This window comes from Eleutherodactylus coqui, chromosome 7 (genome assembly GCF_035609145.1).
Source record: "Eleutherodactylus coqui strain aEleCoq1 chromosome 7, aEleCoq1.hap1, whole genome shotgun sequence".
Classification (NCBI taxonomy): Eukaryota; Metazoa; Chordata; class Amphibia; order Anura; family Eleutherodactylidae; genus Eleutherodactylus; species Eleutherodactylus coqui.
The window spans coordinates 210,226,725-210,249,413 of record NC_089843.1 but is presented as its reverse complement, the minus strand read 5'-3'; the positions used below and the strand labels follow the sequence as shown (position 1 = coordinate 210,249,413).

Sequence of the window (22,689 nt, the reverse complement as noted above, 5' to 3'; positions counted from 1 at the left end):
TATATACACCATCTCTTTTATTTACTTTTTAGTCAATTACTATCGGTTAAATGCATTGTATATTAAATTGCTCCAAGGTCATTTTCTAACTAGTACAGAATTACTAAATTACACTTTTATGTAACTTGAATCATAAAACTCCCAATGATCAATACTGTCAATATATACACTGCATTTTGGGGGGGGGGGGGGGAGATGGCTTCTAGCGTCTAGTGTTGGGGTGGGGAGTATTAGAGAAGTACATTTTCTATCTATGCTTCTGGCATATGTATTTTATAGTATAAAAATACAGCAAAATGTTCTCTTTTATACTGTACATTTACTATTTTAGGGTCCACCAGGCCTAAGATAAGTTGAGGACTTTGTTACAGTACCATTCCTATGATGGAAGGACTAGCAATCAATCCAGAAGAGGAGACATGACTCGTTGCTTGATAAAGACCATTATGGTGGACCAATGGATACTCTGTGAATTAACACTCTAGTTTTGAAGACCAACATGAGTCTAATCTCCTCTTCGGAGTTAATTGAGTGTCATTTGAAGGAATCTTGGACGGTTGTGAAGGACATATTGACCTGGTCTTCATCGCTGTAATGAGACAATACCAGGAATGCTGCTCTATGCAAGACTACCGGGTGGACACCGGCACATACTGAATATGGAAAGCTACTCTAGAGAAGGTACCTAGGCCAATGTCTAATTTACACAATTAGAAAAACTCAGTACAACTGTTTTGTAGGTACAAATTCTTCAATCAAACACACCACCACATACCTTCTCGATTCAACCCAATTCTACACAATTTCTAACCAATATATATTATCTGTAGGGCAAAAACATGGAAGATATTGTAATGTACATTTTTATTTGTGCTTTACAATGCCAGCATGATTAGATAATAAAATATCTAATAACTGCCAGTAACAGACACTTTAGTATTTAGGAAGACTTCATAAATATATGTTAATGGGGTTTTCCAAATAGACATTTAGAGAACGTCAGTAAGATATGCCATAAATGTCAGATTGTGAAGGTCCAACCAATGGAAATTCCACTGATCATATGTGTGGTATGTGTGGTCATTCTCCATAAAATATATGAGAGTTACTGATATAGCCTATCAACATAGCATAGATATCATTAGTATGAAAATCCCTTTAATTCTATTGGTTCAGGCAACTTTTAGTCACCGCATGTGGTTTTAAATGGAAAAGGAAGTGGACTGAATAGAACATCTGAATCAATTTTCTAATTATAATTTTAACTATTGAGACATCGTCCTTAACATTGTTTTAGCCATTGGTACTAGCTCTTACAATGAGACTCAGTGTTGGGGCAGTAGAAATGCAGTCCTAAGCTCTCACTCTCTTTCAATCCCCTCATGGTTCAGGTAGCCGGCTCAAGTTTGACTCAGCCTTCCATCCTTCTGAGGTCTGTAAAATGAGTACCCAGCTTGGTGGGGGGGGGGGGGGGGTAAAAGATGACTGGGGAAGGCAATGGTAAACCATCCAGTAAAACAGTCTGCCATGGTAGTCAGTCATGACTCGGTGCTTGCACAAGGGGGCTTTACCTTTATCTACTAGCCTTACAAGAATTTTGTTGGGCAGTGCTGAGAGACATTGCAAAGAGAGTTTTGCATAGTGCTTATTAGAAGTTGTGAGAGTGGGTTGTTATTTTTATAGGTTGATTCCATACCAAACTACTGCATACAGGTGACTTCATACCACATCAGATTTTTTGCAAACATTTCTGAGACTATCCCATGAATAGGGATTACAAAAATCCCTACACTGCAGAAACAACCCATCTCAGATGAATGGAATTGATTTTCACTCAATTTTTACAACAAATCTACTGTTTGCGAATATATTCTTGCAGAGTTATTGAGAATATTGAAGAACCAGCTCATTCCAAAGTTAATGGAATTTATGCAACTTAGACCTCATGTACATGGTAAAGCTATGTGAAGGAACCTGTGGCTCCCTACACTACCAACAATCTATGGAGAATGAAGGGTAAGTAAATTTGAGAAAAACAATCCAATTCCTGCTGTTTTTGCACATCACTCATTTATTGTTATCATTTATGGGTTCCTATGGAAGTACAAATTTTCCTTTGCCTTAAGGGGCTTGGATGCCTTTCTTGAGCGTCACAACGTTACATACTATAGTCACTAATAGAGATGAGCGAGTATACTCGCTAGGGCACATTACTCAAGCGAGTAGTGCCTTAGCCGAGTATCTCCCCGCTCGTCTCTAGAGATTCTGGGGCCGGCGGGGGGCGGGGAGCGGCGGGGGAGAGTGGGGAGGAACGTAGGGGAGATCTCTCTCTCCCCCCCACTCCCCGACGCAACTCACCTGTCACCGGCCCCTGAATCTTTAGAGACGAGCAGGGAGATACTCGGCTAAGGCACTACTCGCTCGAGTAATGTGCCTTAGCGAGTATACTCGCTCATCTCTAGTCACTAATTATTTCAGAAGGCTTGTTGATCCAAGGATTACTCCGGTTGCCAGATTGGAGTTGGGAAGGAATTTTTACCATTAAATTGGCTTTTACCTCATTGTGATTTTTTTTCTCCCTCTGGATCAACATTAGGATGGGGGTAATAGGCTGAATTGGATGGGCAGGGGTCTGTTTTCGTCCTAACATACTATGTTACTCTGTTAATCCTTATGCATGAGATAACAATAATAATTTAAAAAAAATCTCTTTCTGAAGATCATTGGTGAAAGTGCTATTTTACAATCAAAAATGTCAGCAGAAAAGAACAGAAGGGGCGGTTTACAAGTCAAACATTACACAACTGGATGAAGACTGACATTAAATCTGAGGCATGGGCCCATTGTTCTTGAAGACTGTAGTCACGGGTGATGGCGCTCATTACAGCAACTCTTAACTGATGCGTCACCATTAGATATGTAACACCATATATGCAATACAAACAAAAATACTTATTGTAATATCATCCAAAGCCTTGATTGGTTACAAAATCGTAATCTCCTTTGGGCTTCACGTATCAAAACTGGGGAATCGAGTATCCATGTTGCCCACGATAGCCTATGGCTTCCGACTGACTACTACGGAGAAATTCTTCATCTGTCCCCAAGACCATTTTGCTACATGAGGCCTAGTATGACAATACGTAATGTTTCACATTTTTTTTATTACAAAACCACAAAAATGATGAAGTGTTTTTCTTGTATTCTTTTTCTTTATACATATACCCTGTTGTTGTTATTATTACATTTTTTTTAATAAAGCACAATGGCCTTAGACATGACAGTATGTAGCTGATGCTTGCCGAAAAAAAGATATTTTAATATCTTTTTTAATTCATTTGTTTCAAATCTCGAAAAATCAGCATGAGCGTCATAGGAAAAGAACAACGAACACACGGACGTAAGTGGCAGCACAAAAAAATGTACCTGGGAGTGTAGCAAACTGTACAATATTTACATATTCATTATTGAATGCATTAACCTTACTAGAGAGCAAACTAATAGGAAAACTCCGAACACAAAAAATAAATATATTGTATTTGCCATTGATCAAGCAATTTTTTGTACATACGCTTCCATACCGTAATGCTGTGTAACAGCATTTTTTTTTCAATTTACAAAAAAAAAAGATAACTAGCGAGAAAATCTAGACATATTGCTCTTCAATACACCTTTGTAGACGATGGAGACTTAGTAAACGTCAGTAAACTGCAGCTTTTTTTTTTTTTTTTTCCTAGGCCATACAGGGCTACAAAAACGTTGTTTTAAATGATCCATTCAAGTAAGTCCTTGGAAGTATTTAGCGTGCTGCTACAATAAAAGCACTATCAAGATGCTATATACAATTCATGTACAAAGCATCATGGGAAGTCCTTTGTTACAGAAGCCAAAGAACAGGCTAACCTTGCTTTATACCTCTACGTCCGGCTCCTGGTCCCATGCATGTTGCAATTACTCATGGCGAACGATGACACAAACAGAATAAAAAATAAATGGAAGTTTGAGTCAAATACTGATTTTTCAGTTATCCGTTGTATGTTCACTTATCGTTTTTCCGTTTCCTATAGCAGTATACTTCCCTTTTTCATTTCAGGTTTCTCTTTGTCTATAAATCTCTGGGCAGGTTACAAAGTGCAGACTTGCTTGGTTGTGGAATGGCGCAATTACAGCGGCACCATTCCGTTCAATAACTGGGCTCTCATTTCTTGGATGCTATTCATTATCTTCTTCTGATGACCCGCCAGAGTCACTCCGAACCTTCTCAGATCTCTAAAGTGGAAAACACACAGAGGGCATTTACTAGCTGAGAAAATACAAGTGATTCTCCACCAGTCAGACAATATACTGTACAGAAGTTAATATGGCGCAGTCTCAGCTTTACCTACAATTATGTAAGTGAAATATTACATTCGGCATACTCATCTAAAGAACAATTGTTATGAGTAGTGATGAGCGAGCATACTCGCTAAGGGCAATTACTGGAGCGAGCATTGTCCTTAGCGAGTACCTGCCCGCTCGGAAGAAAAGGTTCGGGTGCCGGCGATGGGCGGGGAGATGGCGGGGAGAGCGGGGAGGAACGGAGGGGAGATCTCTCTCTCCCTCTCTTCCCCCCGCTCCCCCTGTTGACTGCCGCAACTCACCGCTCCCCCGCCGGCACCCGAACCTTTTCTCTCAAGCGGGCAGGTACTCGCTAAGGGCAATGCTCGATCGAGTAATTGCCTTTAGCGAGTTTGCTCGCTCATCTCTAGTTATGATTAAACAGGGAATTCAGATGGTTTTATTTAAATTGACTCTGTCACCCAACAGACCTCGTTATGCTGCGACTCATTGGGTGCTGTAATTAAAGGGGTTATCCAGTAAAAAACTAACTTTTAATATCATATTCAATTGAGTGAAAACAATAAAACATGTGGTACATCCTCATCCCCGATGATCCAGTGCTCTAGCCCTGCATTCTCTTGGTCTCTGTTGACAGTGCAAATCAGGTGACTGCTGCCTGCCAATCAGATGCTGCAGGGTTACTGACCATTCTCCCTGCATCACCACCTACATCCTGGGTGCTATGATATCAGGAGTTCATAACGATGATGCTACGGCCTCTTATTGGCAGGCAGCAGTCACCTGACTTACACTGTCAAAAGTCTGGGAGAATTGTGGTGCTACAGCACTGAATCGCCGTGGCTAAGGATGGGTAAGTACTGTTTTGACTTATTTTAACCTAATTTTAAAAGTTAGATTTTAACTTTCTCTTTCTGCCATTTTACAATGGCGCCATCTGCTGGCTAGAGCTTGTACTGCAGTATGTGACATGCCAAAGAGGCCCCTGACAACAGAGCGGTTAGTAATATATAGTAAGAATACCCTGCCGGACGTTTTCAGACATTGGAGCTGTACAGGCTTCAATCAGAATGTTGGAAGACGTGGATTGGAAAGGGTTACATTGCACCCTATACTCTGATTTATGGTGCCCCTTAAGAGCAGGCATTGCATGATTATTATGGCACGTTCCGACTTGGTAGACCATGGGGCACTACATTGTCATGCTGTGACTACTTTCACGGTATATCAGGCAAGAAGGTCCTATAATAACAACAACACACAGACTTTGGATGGCACCCCCAAAGTGCATCTTAGAAATGCTCTTTATAAAGCAAAGAGAGAATCAATTTTACAAATCCCTTCTCTGTCGACTCTACCGGAGGTGATCCAGCTCAATTCACCTTAAGGCCTTAGTCAGACGGGCGTTTTTTGCCGCGATTTGCGGATCGCATGACGGATGCGCATCCGCAAATCGCGTGACCGGTGCGCGCAAGTCGCCCGCAAATCGCCCGAAAATCTGCTCCTAGCCGCGTTTCATTAGAAACGGGCCGGAGCTGTCCAGCGCATTGCATTCAATGGAGACGGCAATACAGCCGTCTCCATTGAAAGCAATGCGCTGCGGGCGAGCCCGGGATGAATTGTCGGTAAGGGCTTAAATATATAAGCCCTTACCTGCAATCCATCCTAAAATGTGTTAAAATAAAAAAAAATTGCATTCTCACCTTCTGCCTGCAGCTCCGGGCAGCCGTCCTACAGTGGGTGTGAAGGGGGTGTGAGTCAGACCTGCCCCCTGATTGGCTCAGCGCTGAGCCAATCAGAGGCATGCCTCACTCACACCCATTCATGAATTCATGAATGGATGTGAGTCAGACCTGCCCCTGATTGGCTCAGCGCTGAGAGGCAGCAGTCACTCACCCATTCATGAATTCATGAATGGGTGTGTGAGTGAAACCGGCCTCTGATTGGTCAGGCTGTGACCAATCAGAGCAGATCATTCAGCAGGCGGGGATTTTAAAGCCCCGCCGGCTGAATAGTGCCGAGAAGCAGTTCAGGAGAACTGACAGCGGCCGCGGCTGGACTCCGGCTGCAGTGGAAAGGTGAGTATACAATTTTTTTTTATTTTAACACATTTTAGGATGAATTGCAGGGAAGGGTTTATATATTTAACCCCTTCCCGACAATTAACCCCGCGCACGCCGGCAGCCCATTGCTTTCAATGGAGCGGCTGTATTGCCGCTCCATTGAATTCAATGGGCAAACATCGTTCTTCTCTGCCACAGCTGTTACAGCTGTGGCAGAGAAGAATGATTTGTCTTCTATATGTTCTCAATGGGGTCGGCGCTGCTGCCGCCGGCCCCATTGAGCGCATATACAGAAGCGAACAGGAATCGCAGATCGCAGATAGGTGCGATCTGCGATTTTTTGTTCTATAATTTTTCGGACGAGCGCATAAAAAGCGCTCATGTGTCCGATACCATTGCGAAGCAATGGTTTTAAAAAATCGCCGGACGCATGCGCATGCGCAAATCGCGGCAAAAAACGCCCGTCTGACTAAGCCCTAAAGGTGTTGTCTGAGTTGTATCATCTTTGGACAATGGCTTCCCCATTCACTAACATAACAAACTGTCACATACTCACCTCTCCCTGCTCCTGCTGTGTCTCGCATCAGTGCTTGGTGCCCTGCTCTTGTCTCTATTGAAAGCTGCAGTCCCACCCGTTTTACGGGATGTCACATGGGCTACAGCCAATAACAAGGCTCATTAATCGATTAATCTGCTACGGATGTAAGCTTGCTCAAATCCTTCTGTCTTTTCATGTAATCGTAGACAGACTTGATGATTTTGAAATCAGGGCTCTGTGGGGGCCATAACATCACTTCCAGGGTTCCTTATTTTAGTACTGCTGAGGATAGTTCTTAATGACATTGGTTGTATGTTTGGTGTAATTGTTCTGCTTCCGAATAACTTTGGAGTCAATAAGATTCCTCCCTGATGGTATTGCATGATGGATATCTGCCTGTATGACTAAGTATTGAAGATTAACCATTAATTTTGACCAAATGCCCAACCCTACTTGCTGAAAAGCAGCTCCAAATGTGCAAGGAACCTCCACCATGCTTTGCTGTTGTCTGAAGACATTATTGTACTGCTCTCCTCCATGTTTCACTGCTGCCAGCAGATACTCGTTATTGTACCGCTTTCCACTATGTTTCACTTCTGCCTGCAGACACTCATTACTCTACCGCTCTTCACCATGCTTCACTGCTGCCTGCAGACACTCATTATTTTACCACTCTCCACCATGCTTCACTGCTGCCTGCAGACACTCATTATTGTACTGCTCTCCACCATGCTTCACTGCCAACTGCAGGAACTCATTATTGTACTGCTCTCCACCATGCTTCACTGCTGCCTGCAGACACTCATTATTGTACCGCTCTCCACCATGCTTCACTGTTGTCTGCAGACACTCATTATTGTACCGCTCTCCACCACGCTTCACTGCTGCCTGCAGACACTCATTATTGCCCTGCTCTCCACCATGATTCACTGTTACCTGCAGACACTCATTATTGTACCACTCTCCACCAGGCTTCACTGCTGCCTGCAGACACTCAATTTTGTACTGCTCTCCATCGTGCTTTACTGTTGCTTACAGACACTCATTGTTGTGCTGCTCTCCACCATGCTTCACTGTTACGTGCAGACACTCATAATTGTACCGCTCTCCACCATGCTTCACTGCTGCCTGTAGACACTCATTATTGTACTGATCTCCACCATGCTTTACTGTTGTCTGCAGACACTTAATATTGTACGGCATTTTACCATGCTTGACTGCTGCCTGCAGACACTCATTATTGTACCGCTCTCCATCATGCTTCACTGCTGCCTGCAGACACTCATTATTGTATTACTCTTGCGACCTTTAGCAAACAAACTGCCTTCTGTTACAGCTAAATATTGCCATTTTTCTGCACTGCAGTTTCTATGTCTTTGTTCATAGTTGAGTCGTTTGGCTTTGTTTTTTCATCAAAGGCATGATTGTTTTGGACAGAATTCTTCCCTGGAGACCACTTCTGGCCAGACTTCTTCAAACACCAGTTGAATGTACCTGAGTTGCACTGGTTTCTGCCAGTTCTGAGCTGATGGCACTGCTGGACCTCTTCTGATTTTGAAGGGAAGTAAGCACAATTTGTCTTTCATCTGCTGCACTAAATTTCCTTGGTAGACCACTGTGTCTAAAGTTTTCAATATTGCCTGTTTCTTTGTGCTTTGTCAAAAGAGGTTGAACAGCACATCCTGAAATCCCAGTTTGCTTTAAAATCTTTGCCTTGGAAAGACCTTACATTTTCAGTATAACTACCTTGTGTCTTGTTACTGTGCTCAGTCTTGCCATGGTGTATGGCTAGTGACATGAAACTGTCTTCCACAACCTCACCTTTTTTAGCAGCGTTTGGCTGTTCCTCACCTGATTTTAAGCCTCCTACACAGCTGCTTTTTTTTTTAGGTAATGACAGTATTTGAACCTTCATATGAAAATGATGATCATTATCAGCTGTTTGGTGTAACTGATTAATCCTACATCTAACTATAATCCTGCACAATCCTACTGTGTGCAAGTGTACCTAGAAGAATTGATGCATTTTTGAAGGCAAAGCGTGGTCAGACCAAATATTGATTCGGATTTCTTTTTTTGTTCATTCGCTTTACATTTAGTTAATCGACAAAAAAAAAATAAACTATTATCGCTTCTATTTTTGAAAGAAATTCTTACTTTGCAGCATTTTTACCACACCTGCCTAAAACTCTTGCACACTACTGGAATTAGTTGAGTCGCCCGCTCCCACATGGTCCAGAGATCTGTAATACCTGTGAGGATGCAGCAATGAAACTTTACTGAACATGTCCAAGCAATATGCCAGAGAAGTATTTGATGGGAAAACCAACAAGCAAAGCCAGGTATGAGTGCTATCCGGAATAGTTCTTTGATTTATGAAATTGAAATAGTCAGTTTCATTAATATGTAAATCTGCTTTGAATTGTGCAAACATAACTAAGTTTACAGTCCCGTATTACATTTGATTAGCTAAGCCATAAATTTAATTTGTGAGTAAAAAAATAAAAAGCAATGATATTGATAGAAGGTCTATGGCATGATGTGGAAATGGCGGTCTATTTTATAGGTGCTGGAGGAAAATATGACTCTTTCATGTTAGACTGGGGTATGAACTGTGTTATACTAATATATGCAATGAACCATACTAACTAGTCAGCAGCTAGTCTTTCCCTATTTAGTCAGATACTGAACAGAACTGAATGATTGGTTGCTATAGTTTGGTGATAAGTGATAACAGAGCTAAATGCACTGCAAGGAACCACATTTCCGATGGCTGTAAAATACTGGATTGACCACTTATTTGGTGTTGGAATGAAAGTCCACTGGGTCCATATCTCATAATATTAGATGCTCAGTCGATTCCTTAGCTGAGAATCGAAAGCAATCACTAATTAAAGCAATCCGATCCACTTACAGGACCAAGGGTGGATCCACCACTGAGCCCCATCATCTGTAGTGTTCGAATCGGACCTGGGTGCTCGTTGGGCCCCTAGACACTCCCCAACAGTCAAGGTTTCTGGAAAGTGGAACAAAAATAGTACAGTCCCACAATATACAGAATATGTGATATTGGACCTGAGGACCATGGGCACATCTCAGCGCCCAAAGTAGTTCCTTCCCTTCTGTCTTTAGATGAAAAATATTCAGCATGAAGTTTTCAGTGGAGTTAGGCAAACTCTAGCTAAGAATACATTGTTTCCACATTAAATCACCTTGTTACTTACTCCAAAGTCATTTGGGTTACTGCATCCATTGAAGTGTATCCATTCTCCACAAACGTATCAGCATACCTTCCCATCTTTATGGCCTCTAGCCACTCATTTACTGATCTGTATGCAGCACTTCCAACTGTATTTTGTTCAACCAGTAAATTTGATACCCTGAAATGCATATATATAATAAGTAGAAAAACATACAAAAAAGCTATACTAACCCTCTACGAAACACTGCATGTATCCAACGCAAACTTCATGCTAAATCTCTTCCATAAGTCATGATTTCGAAGGCATGAGAAGAGAGTTTAGGAGGTTTACTTACTATACAGTCATTTTGGCTTAAAGCAACTATTTATTCTCACTAAAGAAAGCCGTTGTGGTAATTTGCATGTAATAACTGAAGTTGCAGTCAGCAGATATTTGTATCTCCCTAGTAATTTACAGGTAGCAGTGCAATTTTTCATAATTAATGTAATTCAATTTCTGGATGTGACCTTGAGTGTCAGCCAAAGCCATCATTATTATCTTATTACAGTTCCCTGCTCATCAAGTCCTCCTATTTATATTGCTGAGCATTGCTGCTGGATCTCACCCATGAGTTATATGTTTATTAATCTCTTATTTCGGAATACTATCCCCTGGCTCATCTAAATGGGGGAAACTTCTCCCTTACGTGCCGTGAAGGCCTTGACGGACCTACCCTATGGACTAGAGAAGGGAAAATACAATTGAGACTATTATTATGTTTTCTTTATAATGATTATGTACATTTAATATCACTTTTTAATGATCTCCCATGCTATAGTTTTCATTTTGATCGTTAATGTTAATATAATGAATGGCAGCTATTGGTTTTGCCAAATTTGCCCTATTACAACAACATTGAACAAGGTTTATTCTGGAGCTTCTTCCCATCTGGTTAGGGCCCTTTCACATAAATGGAACATTTATGCATTCCGCAGGTAGAAACAATGAAAGTTCCGCACCAAAATCTGAATGTGTACATATGGGTAATGGGAGTGGAAATCCGTTTTCAGCTGCAGAATGCCTAAATATTCTGCCCTATGTGAAAGGACAGCTGTAGGATACTAACTGTATATGCCACAAATAACTAACTTTGGGGGGTCCAACTGATAGGACTCCCACCAATCCTGAGTATGTGGTGTCCAGTCCCAGTTGGCTGAGAATCGGTGGTCATGAATGGACTATCTATTATAATAACTGGGATATACCAAAGAAGTTGAGTTAGTAGCCAGTAAAGGGGACCAGCTACAGTTTTTTTTTTTGTTATTGGTGAGGATTTCATAAGTTGGTCTACTGCCGATCAGACATTTTTGGCATATACAGTCCGCATTTAGTGCTAGAATTCCCTTGATAAGCTACTAACTAGTAAGTGGATGCATAGACAGATAGGCATGGATAGATATGAAATCATTTGATTGCAGGCTTCAATGTAACAGGAAGTGAAATGAAAAAAAAAAACACTTTATGGTTGCGCAGGAATGTAACAGTCTTATTAGCTGCTATGTAAATCATTTCATGAAGTACATTACATTAAGTTAATTAGTATAGACATAATATCAATGACTTTATGGTAATCTACATGACCATGTTGTATACATGTGGCTTCCTGTTGCCAATCCTAGTTTCACATTTTGGCGTTTTCTCCTTTATACGAATCCCATAAAGGACCATATAATATTACTAGTGACCCCTTTACAAATGCTAATATAATTACCAAAGCGCTTGTCTAAATATTGGCGATTTAGTCCATTGAGTTAATTCTTCAAATATATGTTTACCTGTTAGATGAATTAACAAGTGTCTTCAAGCTGCTTGGGTTACGGATCAACTTGTCCAACATACTGACAATCTCTTCAAACTTGGGCCTGCTGTTGCGGTCTTTCTGCCAGCAATCCAGCATGAGCTGATAAAGAGCAGCCGGGCAATCCATGGGACTTGGCAACCGGTAACCTTCCTCAACAGCTTTAATTACCTAACAAAGACAAATTGATTTGTTGTAGTTGTTCACATTTCAAATAACATATGTACTTTCGGCCAAATTTGGGATTACTATTGTTTATTTACAGCTACTGTAAATGACTTAAAACGCATTGTTAAAATATTTGCATATTCATTCGAGAACCATTTTTTGGGGGGAAGCTCCAGTTTAAGGGCTTTCATCATTATATTAGGCATTACTTGAAACATTCTATTAGGCAACCACATTATGAGTCATTGTCAAGTATGCATTTGTTAAAAGAATGACATCCTTTGGAGAGGGAACGATTTGGGTAATAGCTCGTGGTAACATTAGGGATTATAAATTCCCCCCGCTAGTGCCCCGCTAGTGCATTTAACAGAATACTATTAATGGTGCCTGGATTTTGTGAAAGGAGATAGCAGATCATCTACTACGAAAGTCATCAGCAAGGCTGGTGCATGCGGAGGGCATCCCCAGGGAAAGCCAATTCCCTGCAGCTGTCCTGCATAATAGCCCAATTCATCCCTAGTATTAATAGGAATTGATAATTCAGGTTTTCCAATAAACATGTCTATACACCATTAAACCATAAGGTAGAGCAGCAGACAATGGTTGGTAATTAGGTTACATTTACTTACAGAGATATTGGCCACTTACTGGAAGTCTAGCCATATTGATTGTCACTTTTGAATTAGATTAGCTAAAGTATCATTTTGTTTGTGTTCTATCAGAAACAAAGTTACAGTTTTACGAAGAGATGCGAGAAAACGGATTTTAAGGTGACAATGTATACGACTAAACTTCCTGTTGCCCATTACTATAATAAAACCTGATTATTACATTTTGTTTTCAACTCCAACTTTAGTGATATATGGCCAATCTAACTTTTTGGGTGAAAATCATTTTAACCCCTTAAGGACCAGGCTGTTATGAACCATAAAGGGGTTCTGTCACTAAAGAAGAAAAATGCTCTACTTATCTATTCCTCCCCCATCAGTCTACCTACCAGATCTTCACCTCCCTTATCTTCTCCTGTCTCCTGCAGTCCAGGGGCTCACTTCACCTCCAGCTGCCTGATTCTTCTCCTTTCTGTGAGGTTATGTATATTAGGTTGGCAGTCTGCCAACTTACGTTATGTCACAGCTCACAGGCCAGCAGGAGGACTGCCTATCTTCTTTAGAGATTGCTCATGCAAGCTATCTCTGAAATAGATTACAATTCCTTCCTAGGCAGTGAAGCTACAGCACAGGGATGTGACCTTCACTGACCCAGCAGGAAGTAGTTTGTGATAAGCAGCCTTCATAACAAGCTGGTCCCAGCCTGCAGTTAGCTGACCTGGGGCACTGGAGAAGCTCAACCAGGAGAAGATGTGATAAGGAGACAGACAAGGAAGGAATAGGTAGGTTTAGATCATTTTTCTTTTAATGACAAGACCCCTTTAAGGACCTGACACTTTTTAGCGATTTTACCCATGTGATGGTTTAACTGCCCTATTTTTTTTTCCTTCAGCTACCAAAATTATTTTTGCTGCATTTTTCTCTTCGTGACATATAGGACTATTTTTTAAATATCTTTTTCACTGACTTTTCACACAGATCTGGCTTGTGTGTAAGGCCTTATAGGCCATTTCCAAATAATATCTCAGCTAAAAGAATTAAAAGGGTGTGTGACATTAGAGAAAATGGGGCTTGGGCATCCAACAGACTAAAAATTAGTACATGCAAATACATGTCAATGTATGGGGAGTGCATGTATCAGACAGCATATGGACAGGTATGTTGGAGGACTTGGTTGCATTTCCAGACACAACTTAGTGTAATATTGTTTTGAGAATAAGGGAGATGGAACAATACCTCTGCAGAGCCACCTATTGGATGGCATCATTCCTTCAAATCAATGCCTGACCCTTTGGACGAGCCTTTAGAGCAATGATTGGGAATTGAAAACCAATTTGTTTCAATCTCTCTTATTTGCATATTACCCAGAGGAGCATGGATGGCCCTATAAGTCTCCTCACACACCTTGTCGCTGCTCTCCCTAAGGAGTGATGTTACCCCTACTAACCCACATAGGCCTCTCACTAGCCACGCCAGAATCCTACTGCACACTGATGAGGGGCAAAAACCCTGAAACAGCTGTCTGCGTATCGATTCTGGTTGTCAATTCCCAATGATTGCTCTAAGGCCTCATGTCCACGGGGAAAATCAGGCCCACTACGGATTCTACATGGAGAATCTGCAGCGGGTCCCTCCTGCCCCGCGGACATGGGCGCTGAAAATAGGAATTTAAAAGAATTTACCCATCCGGAGCGGGCGGGGAAAGTCTTCTCTTCCTCACAGCCGGATCTTCTTTTTCGGCTGGCGGATGAACTCGTCACGCCGGCGGCACGTCGCCGACGTGCCGCGCGCATGCGCCGGGCACATCCGCCGAGCCGAAGCAAGAAAGATCCGGCCGTGAGGAAGAGAAGACCTTCCCGGTCCGCTCCGGATGAGTAAATTCTTTTAAATTCCTATTTTAGGTCTCCCGCGGATCCGGACGGCTTCCATAGGCTTCAATAGAAGCCCGCGGGAGCCGTCCCCGCGGGAGACCCGCACGAAAATGGAGTATGGTCCAGATTTTTTCATGCTACATTTTTTTTAAAATCACTTTTATTGACCATCCGCGGGTATTTATCCACCCCGCGGGTGGTCAATGCATCCCTATGGGGTGCGGATCCGCGGGCAGGAGAAGAGTTAAAATCTGCTGCGGATTTTAATTCTTCTTTTGCCCGTGGACATGAGCCCTAAAGACCTGTCTAAAGGGTCAGGCATTGATTTGAAGGAAGGCTGATATATCCATTAGGTGGCGCTGCAGAAATATTCATTCATCTCCCTGATTTGCATATTACCCAGAGGAGCATGCATAGCCTTATAAGTCTTCTCTCTCACCTTCTTGGTGCTCTCGGCCCACTACAGTGTTATGGTGATACATGAAGGATTCTGCTATGGTGTATCATAGTAAAGAACTGTACATGTAGGCTATATAAATGCAAATCAAGAGCATATGTTAACTAGAACAAGATGCACTGCTGTTTTCCCATGTGTTACCTCCATGTGGAAACTGATCTTAGGGAAAACCACAATGTCCAGGAGATCATTGAGAAGTCAGCGTGAATAATCCTTTTGCTACAGGGCAGTGAATGGAGTTATACTTGTGACAATCAATACAGCTGCGAAATCTTATATTGTGCCGTTGCCAAACATCATGAATAGCTATTTTACACCATTCCATAGAGAATGGGAGGAAAACATAAAGCATTATCACTGTGGTTTCTGGGAATTCTGCTGTGCATAAACAGTTTTCTCAATTGATTCTGAAATGCACTTGCAATCAGTTTTAGCCTCTGATTAGATGATCGGTTTGACTATCACTGAAACATAAAGGTGCGTTCCTTTCCTAGATCAGCTAATTATAGCTAGGAACATGTTTCGGCATTTTTAATTGCAGTTTGATTTTTCATTCTGAGATCACACAGCATGTAATAAAGTGTTGTCCTGATTGATGTGCCATGTTATAGCCTGCCATAAAATAAGATTAGGCCATGTTCTGCACCCGCCGTTAAGCCAGCTATTGTCCATAATCATATGTTTAAAGAGCAACGGCACTTTTTAAAAACTAGACAGATGCAAAGATGCCTGAAGAAGTCTATGTGTCTGTCCTCAGCTGCCAAGAGAAGCCGACAGACAGCAGAAGGGGGACAGCACTTGGATGGGCGATGCAGCCCCTTTTAGTTGAGCGATCAGCGTACATTTTAGCAACCGGACTTCCACTGATCAAAACTTTTAAAGTCATTATAACGAATGGGGTGATCCATGTGTATGTGCGTTTTTTATTGTGTGGTGCAGAGTGTTAAAGGGGTTGTCCCGCGCCGAAACAGGTTTTTTTTTTTTCAACAGCCCCCCCGTTCGGCACGAGACAACCCCGATGCAGGGGTTAAACAAGAACACCGGACAGCGCTTACCTGAATCCCCGCGCTCCGGTGACTTCTTACTTACCTGCTGAAGATGGCCGCCGGGATCTTCTCCCTCGGTGGAACGCAGGGCTTCTGTGCGGTCCATTGCCGATTCCAGCCTCCTGATTGGCTGGAATCGGCACGTGACGGGGCGGAGCTACACGGAGCCCCATTGAGAAAAGAAGAAGACCCGGACTGCGCAAGCGCGTCTAATTTGGCCATTAGACGCTGAAAATTAGGCGGCTCCATGGAAACGAGGACGCTAGCAACGGAGCAGGTAAGTGAAAAATTTCTTATAACTTCTGTATGGCTCATAATTAATGCACAATGTACATTACAAAGTGCATTAATATGGCCATACAGAAGTGTATAGACCCACTTTGTTTCGCGGGACAACCCCTTTAAGGCAGCAGAATGCAGGTTGTGAGTTCAATCCCCGCTTGGTTCAGGTAAGTGGCACAAGGATGACTCAACCTTCCATCCTTCCGAGGTCAGTAAAATAAGTACCCAGCTTGGTGGAGGTGTGTGTGTGTGTGTGTGTGTGGGGGGGGGGGGGGGGGAGTTATAAACGAATTACCTGAAAGCGTTGTGGAATACGTTGGTGCTATACAAATAACAAGTCCCCCCCCCCCCCCCTCACTATGCAAGATATTACAATTGTTTTATGGACGGTGGAACATTCTTATGACCTCTGAGCATCATTGTTACAAAATTGTTACAATTTTGATACATAACAATTCAGGCTATATTCACGCTGGCCAGCCTGCGATTTACAGTATTTCCAATCTTCAGTACTGTTCTAGTCATCAAATATACCAGAACACATAAATAAACATTCAGGAACTATTATAAGTCAATGGCTTCCATCAGAATTCAACCCTGGTGTCAACATAGCCTAATGCTGCCATGTAAAAGATATCAATGTTTAATTATATCACTGTAGACAATCCCTTAGCAGGATGGCTATGTCCACATCTGCATCAGAGTCTCGGTTTGGAAGCTCCATCCTAGATTATATTTGGCAAGCACTACTATTTTTTCAATCACAATGTCAGATACTGCAGTGGAACCCAGCAGATCCCAGTGTTAAGCCACTAGGGTCCATCTTGCGCCAGATGTATCCTTCATGCACTGGGTTTAGCTAGGCATTGCAGAAAGTGTGACACAAGTGTGAACAGAACCCAAACCTTTGTTTTATCTTTACTCGAAATTTTAAACCAACCAATAGAGATGAGCGAGTATACTCGCTAAGGCACATTACTCGAGCGAGTAGTGCCTTAGCCGAGTATCTCCCCGCTCGTCTTTGAAGATTCGGGGGCCAGCGGGGAGCGGCGGGGGAGAGCGGGGAGGAACGGAGGGGAGATCTCTCTCTCCCTCTCTACCCCCGCTCCCCCCTGCTCACCGCCGCAACCCACCTGTCACCCGCGCCGGCAGCCGAATCTTTACAGACGAGCGGGAGGATACTCGGCTAAGGCACTACTCGTTCATCTCTACCAACCAACAAAAAGCAAAACAACCAATTATTCACATCAATACAGCTTACTCCCCAAAACCACAGCAATTCACCTATCCAGGAAGCGAAAAGGAGAAAGAGAACGGTACCTAAATTTTATAGATTACCATATAATTACAATGTCTTTGTTACAGGAAACATTGGAGGATAATAGGCTGAACTGGATGGACACACGTCTTCTCTCCGCCCTACATACTATGCTGCTATGTTAGTGGTTTGATTGACATAATGACTCATCCTATGGTCATTGTCACCATTATTAGCCATGCACAGAAAATTATATTTAAGCTAAGCTGAGGGAATTCATATACATGCTGCTGAAGCTTGTGGGGTTGGGGAATCCCCAAAACTGTGAGCTCAAATAGGGTAGCTATGTGACCAGTATGCTGGACTCGGTCTTCGTCTTCCATTAATGTTTCCAGAGTGGTGGCCAGCAGTAGTGGGGGAACAGAGTGCGATGGGAAATGAATGTGTGTTTTTATATTTTACACCCCCACCAATTGCCACCAATGATATAAAATATCAGTAGAACCCTTCAAGGTTTGGGAGTACAATTATGTGGAGGTTTGAAAAACAGATGGTGGAATTCTATTTAGAAAACTGGTGGAGCAACTTTACCTGGTGTAAATCCATCAGGGGTCCTAGTATTATGGAGGGCAATATTGGCATAGCCTTGCTGTCAAAAATATAGGAGCCCCATAAGTCCATGGAAACCATGAGGATTCATTGAGTTTCTTCAAAAATGAATCCATTATAATGAATCCAGTCATTATATGTGAACAGAGCATCATGCATTGTTTTGTCTTGATTGTATTAGTGTATGAGTGGAACCGGTTGCCACAGAAAGTGGTGAGTTCTCCTTCAATTGAAGTCTTCAAACAGAGGCTGGACAGACATCTGTCTGGGATGATTTAGTGATCCTGCATTGAGCAGGGGGTTGGACCCAATGACCCTGGAGGTCCCTTCCAACTCTACCGTTCTATAAGCTGCTGTGCATGACATTATTGTCTCTGCAGTTTTCTTTAAAGGTGATGTCTCAGCATTCAATTGCAACTGGTCTAGTGCTCAGCTGATTGCCATGGCTCCAGCTTCAGAAACCCAAGGCCATTAGGTGTTACTCTCAATAGAAGCTGCCCCCAGCAATATATTTGTAGTATTACATGATGGTCATTTAAAATCAAGGTTGATCAAGTAATGCATGCATAGGCCTGGTGTTTTGTACTGGATGTCTGCTCTGGCTTGTTGAATAGAGTCCAAAGGTGAGGACCCCCTTTAAGAAATCCATATGAGTAAGTAAGGCTTATGGCAAGAGCTTATCGAGATAGTACAACCCGTTTCAGCATATTCCCCAATACAATGCAACATACGGTAAATTCCTAGATACTTAAAATGATTCTTAAAGGGGTTGTCCCGCGAAACAAAGTTGGGGTATACACTTCTGTATGCACTTTGTAATATACATCGTGCATTAATTATGAGCCATACAGAAGTTATTCACTTACCTGCTCCGTTGCTGGCGTCCCCGTCTCCATGGTGCCGTCTAATTTTCAGCGTCTAATCGCCCGATTAGACGCGCTTGCGCAGTCCGGTCTTCTCCCTTCTGAATGGGGCTGCTCGTGCCAGAGAGCTGCTCCTCGTAGCTCCGCCCCGTCACGTGTGCCGATTCCAGCCAATCAGGAGGCTGGAATCGGCAATGGACCGCACAGAAGACCTGCGGTCCACCGAGGGTGAAGATCCCGGCGGCCATCTTCGCAAGGTAAGTAAGAAGTCACCGGAGCGCGGGGATTCGGGTAAGTACTATCCGTTTTTTTTTTTCAACACATGCATCGGGTTTGTCTCGCGCCGAACGGGGGGGCTATTGAGAAAAAAACAAACCGTTTCGGCGCGGGACAACCCCTTTAACCCCGTCAGTGACGAGCCTATTCTATGATCCTATGTTAGAAAACAGGATTATTCTTTAAAACATTCTACTACTTGTTTTATATTAACCCCAAAGCAAGAAAGCCGAGTATTACTTGTTTCCGTACTTACATCTTGGTTTGTCATTTCCCAGTAGGGTCTCTCTCCATACGACATGACTTCCCACATCACAATCCCATAGCTCCACACATCACTTGCAGAGGTGAACTTACGGAAAGCAATGGCTTCAGGGGCAGTCCATCGGATTGGTATTTTTCCTCCCTGTGAACATCATATCATATGGTGGTTAAGTGCTAATGTGAATGCCCTTTCTGTTCAAGAAGTGATAAATGAGATGAAGCAAATAAGGTGAAACAAGCCTCACAACCATGAACACACATATCACCGACGCTCAGACAGCGTAATACCGAAAATAAAATGTTCACTTCCAACAACTGGTAATGATTTTGTCTCTGGAGTAAAATAAAAGTCATGAGTCACATGATGTATTTCCAAACAATGAATTGAACTCCATTTACAGATAATTCAAGAGCAGTGTTGTAATCTTCCTTCCTGAACAGTTATTACAGTCCTGCATGAAAGTAATAACCGGTACAATAGTACCAGCAGAAGGAGGCTATGGTCCTGAATGTCAAGAACAATACATATCCTGCATGGGAAGATCAAATCTGACCTCCGGAATCCCGGTGTGTCAAGTGTACTGGCTCAATGCTAAGCCAAAGAGTAAAACACACAAGGTCTGGTCTACAGATGTAACAGGGTTAGCTACATTTCCTTTGCTGCAATGAAAAGTAGTTAAACTTGGCACTTGGGTTGGAAGAAAAGTGACCACATAAGACAACTGTTGAAACAACATACTGTATATACTCAAGTATAAGCCTAGTTTTTCATCACAATTTTTTGTGCTGAAAAAGCCCCCCTCGGCTTATACTCAAGTCAGGCAAAGCTTTAAAAAAAAACCTCCATACTCACCTCCCAGCTGGTGTCTGTGTCTCCGGCGGCGGTGCAGCAGGCTGCTTAAATTCTCTCCGCTGTCATCCCCCACCATCCTCTTTGCATGGCTCTGTCATCCTCCACCGTCAGTGCTGTGTAAGTAAGAGCTGTGATTGGATCGAGCGTTAGCCAATCACAGCCGTTGCTCGATTATTCACAGCCAATCAGGCTGCTTTAGAATTCTCCCCGCTGTCATCTCCCTGGTTGGCTTTCAAATCCCCTGCCGTCAGTGCTGTGTAAGTAAGCGCTGTGATTGGATCGAGCACCAGCTGTGATTGGCTGGCGCTCAATCCAATCACAGCGCTTACTTACACAGCACTGACAGAGCCAAGCAGTTTTCCCAGTTTTTTGTAGTGAAACTTATTCTCTCGGCTTATACTCGGGTCGGCTAATACTCGAGTATATACGGTACTTCATATTATAATCATAAGATTTCATATATAGATTGGAACACAATGGGGTTAAATACACTGTTACATTCTGTCAAAGTGAGAATGCTATGTCTGGGTTAGAATGTGTGTAAGTGGGTAGGTAACTGGTCAGTGATAGAAAGCAGAGGAGGGTTATTAATGGTACATACTGGGGTACTATAGGGGGCAGTACTGGGCTCTATTCTTTTTAGTATATTTAGTATTGACCTAGTAGAAGAATTGTGCAGTGAAATATGAATATTTGCAGATGACACAAAACTATGTAAAGTAATTAACACAAGAGCACGGAATGTGCAAATGGAGCTGGATGAGTTGGGGGCTTGGGTAGAAAAGTGGCAAATGAGGTTTAACACTGATAACGTACCTAATAACTGTAAACTTAACTGGAGTAACCAGTGTCAGGCAGCTGCTGCCAAGGCACATACAATCATGGGGGCATCAGGTCTAGGGGCATATGATGAGGACATTGTTCTTCCTCTTTATAAGTCACTGGTCAGACCACATATGGAATATTGTGGACAGTTTGGGGCACCGGTACTCAAGAAGGACATATCAGAGCTTGAGCGGGTACAAAGGGTGCAACTAAAGTAATAAATGGAATGGGCGGACTACAATACCCAGAGAGGTTATCAAAATTAGGTTTATTTAGTTTGGAAAAAAGATGGCAGAGGGGCGACCTAATAACTATGGATTTATATACTGGGGGAAAATACAGAGATCTCATTCATTTATTTCCAGGACTGTGGCTGTAACAAGAGGTCATCTTCTACATCTAGTGGAAAGAAGGGTTCTACATCAACATAGTTGAGAGTTCATTACTGTAAGAGTAGTGAGACTACTACTTTTTTTAAACTTTTAATATTATTTAACCTTTTTACCTATTAAGAAACTTTATAAAATCTTTTAATAATTTTATTTAGTCCCCATAGGGAACTTGAACTTGCTATCTTTTGATGGCTTATATTATGTACTGCAATACTTCAGTATTGCAATATATAACATTCTTTGTTCCCTATGAAGCACTGTCTCAGGCAATGATTGATAGGCATCTATTCATGGCAGCTCTGGGAGCCTTCACTAGGCTCCGGACTACTATGCTAGCCCATCAACACCCACCGATCATGTTGCGGGAGGCGTCAATAGGGCACTTTAAGAGGTCCCCTCTTCCCATTGACTGTTTAGATATGTGATCTGCTTTGACTGCAGCATCTAAACAGTTCACTGCCATGATCAGAGCTAATTCTAATTGGGGCAATTGGCGTCGGCTGTCAGCTGTCAAAAACAGTTGATAGCTGTCGGGTATGAAGTGGACTTGGCTCTCAAGCCCACTCCATGCACCCTTCATCATCACAGGACATATTTTAGGTTATGCAATTGGGAAGGTGTTAAAAAGGTATTCTAGTAGGATGAAGTTATCTGTTATCCACGAGACAGATGATAACTAGCTGATCGTGGGGGTCTGACCACTGGGATTCCCACCAATCCTAAGATTGGTAGTCTGGTCATTAGTGAAGGTCATGCATGTGCGCCTCCGCTTCATTTATTTCGACAAGAACACCTGAGATTGCTGAGTGCTTGGACTAGTCAATTCCGGCAATGTCACTGAAATGAATGAAGCAGTGTGGCTCATACATGATCTCCGCTCCTTTCTTTTGAAGGCCGACAAGAACCCCATTTTCAGGATCAATGAAGGTCCCAGTGGT

At 42.5% G+C, this 22,689-nt stretch overlaps 1 protein-coding gene across 3 annotated transcripts in view; it reads right to left on the bottom strand.

Annotated features, from left to right (window-relative positions):
- Nucleotides 1-2,443: 2,443 nt before the first annotated feature.
- Nucleotides 2,444-22,689, bottom strand: part of EPHA5 (EPH receptor A5) — a 450,721-nt gene continuing 430,475 nt past the window's right edge. For 2 of the 3 annotated variants that reach the window (XM_066574297.1, XM_066574298.1), the window contains exons 14-17: nt 19,674-19,823; nt 11,957-12,150; nt 10,164-10,319; nt 2,444-4,269 (exon numbers count right to left, since the gene is read on the bottom strand). In XM_066574297.1, coding sequence (XP_066430394.1) covers nt 4,164-4,269; nt 10,164-10,319; nt 11,957-12,150; nt 19,674-19,823 — 606 coding nt within the window. In that variant the 3' untranslated portion in view covers nt 2,444-4,163. Of the gene's footprint in view, nt 4,270-10,144; nt 10,320-11,956; nt 12,151-19,673; nt 19,824-22,689 lie in introns of those variants that run through there. The other variant, XM_066574299.1, reaches the window with a different exon arrangement.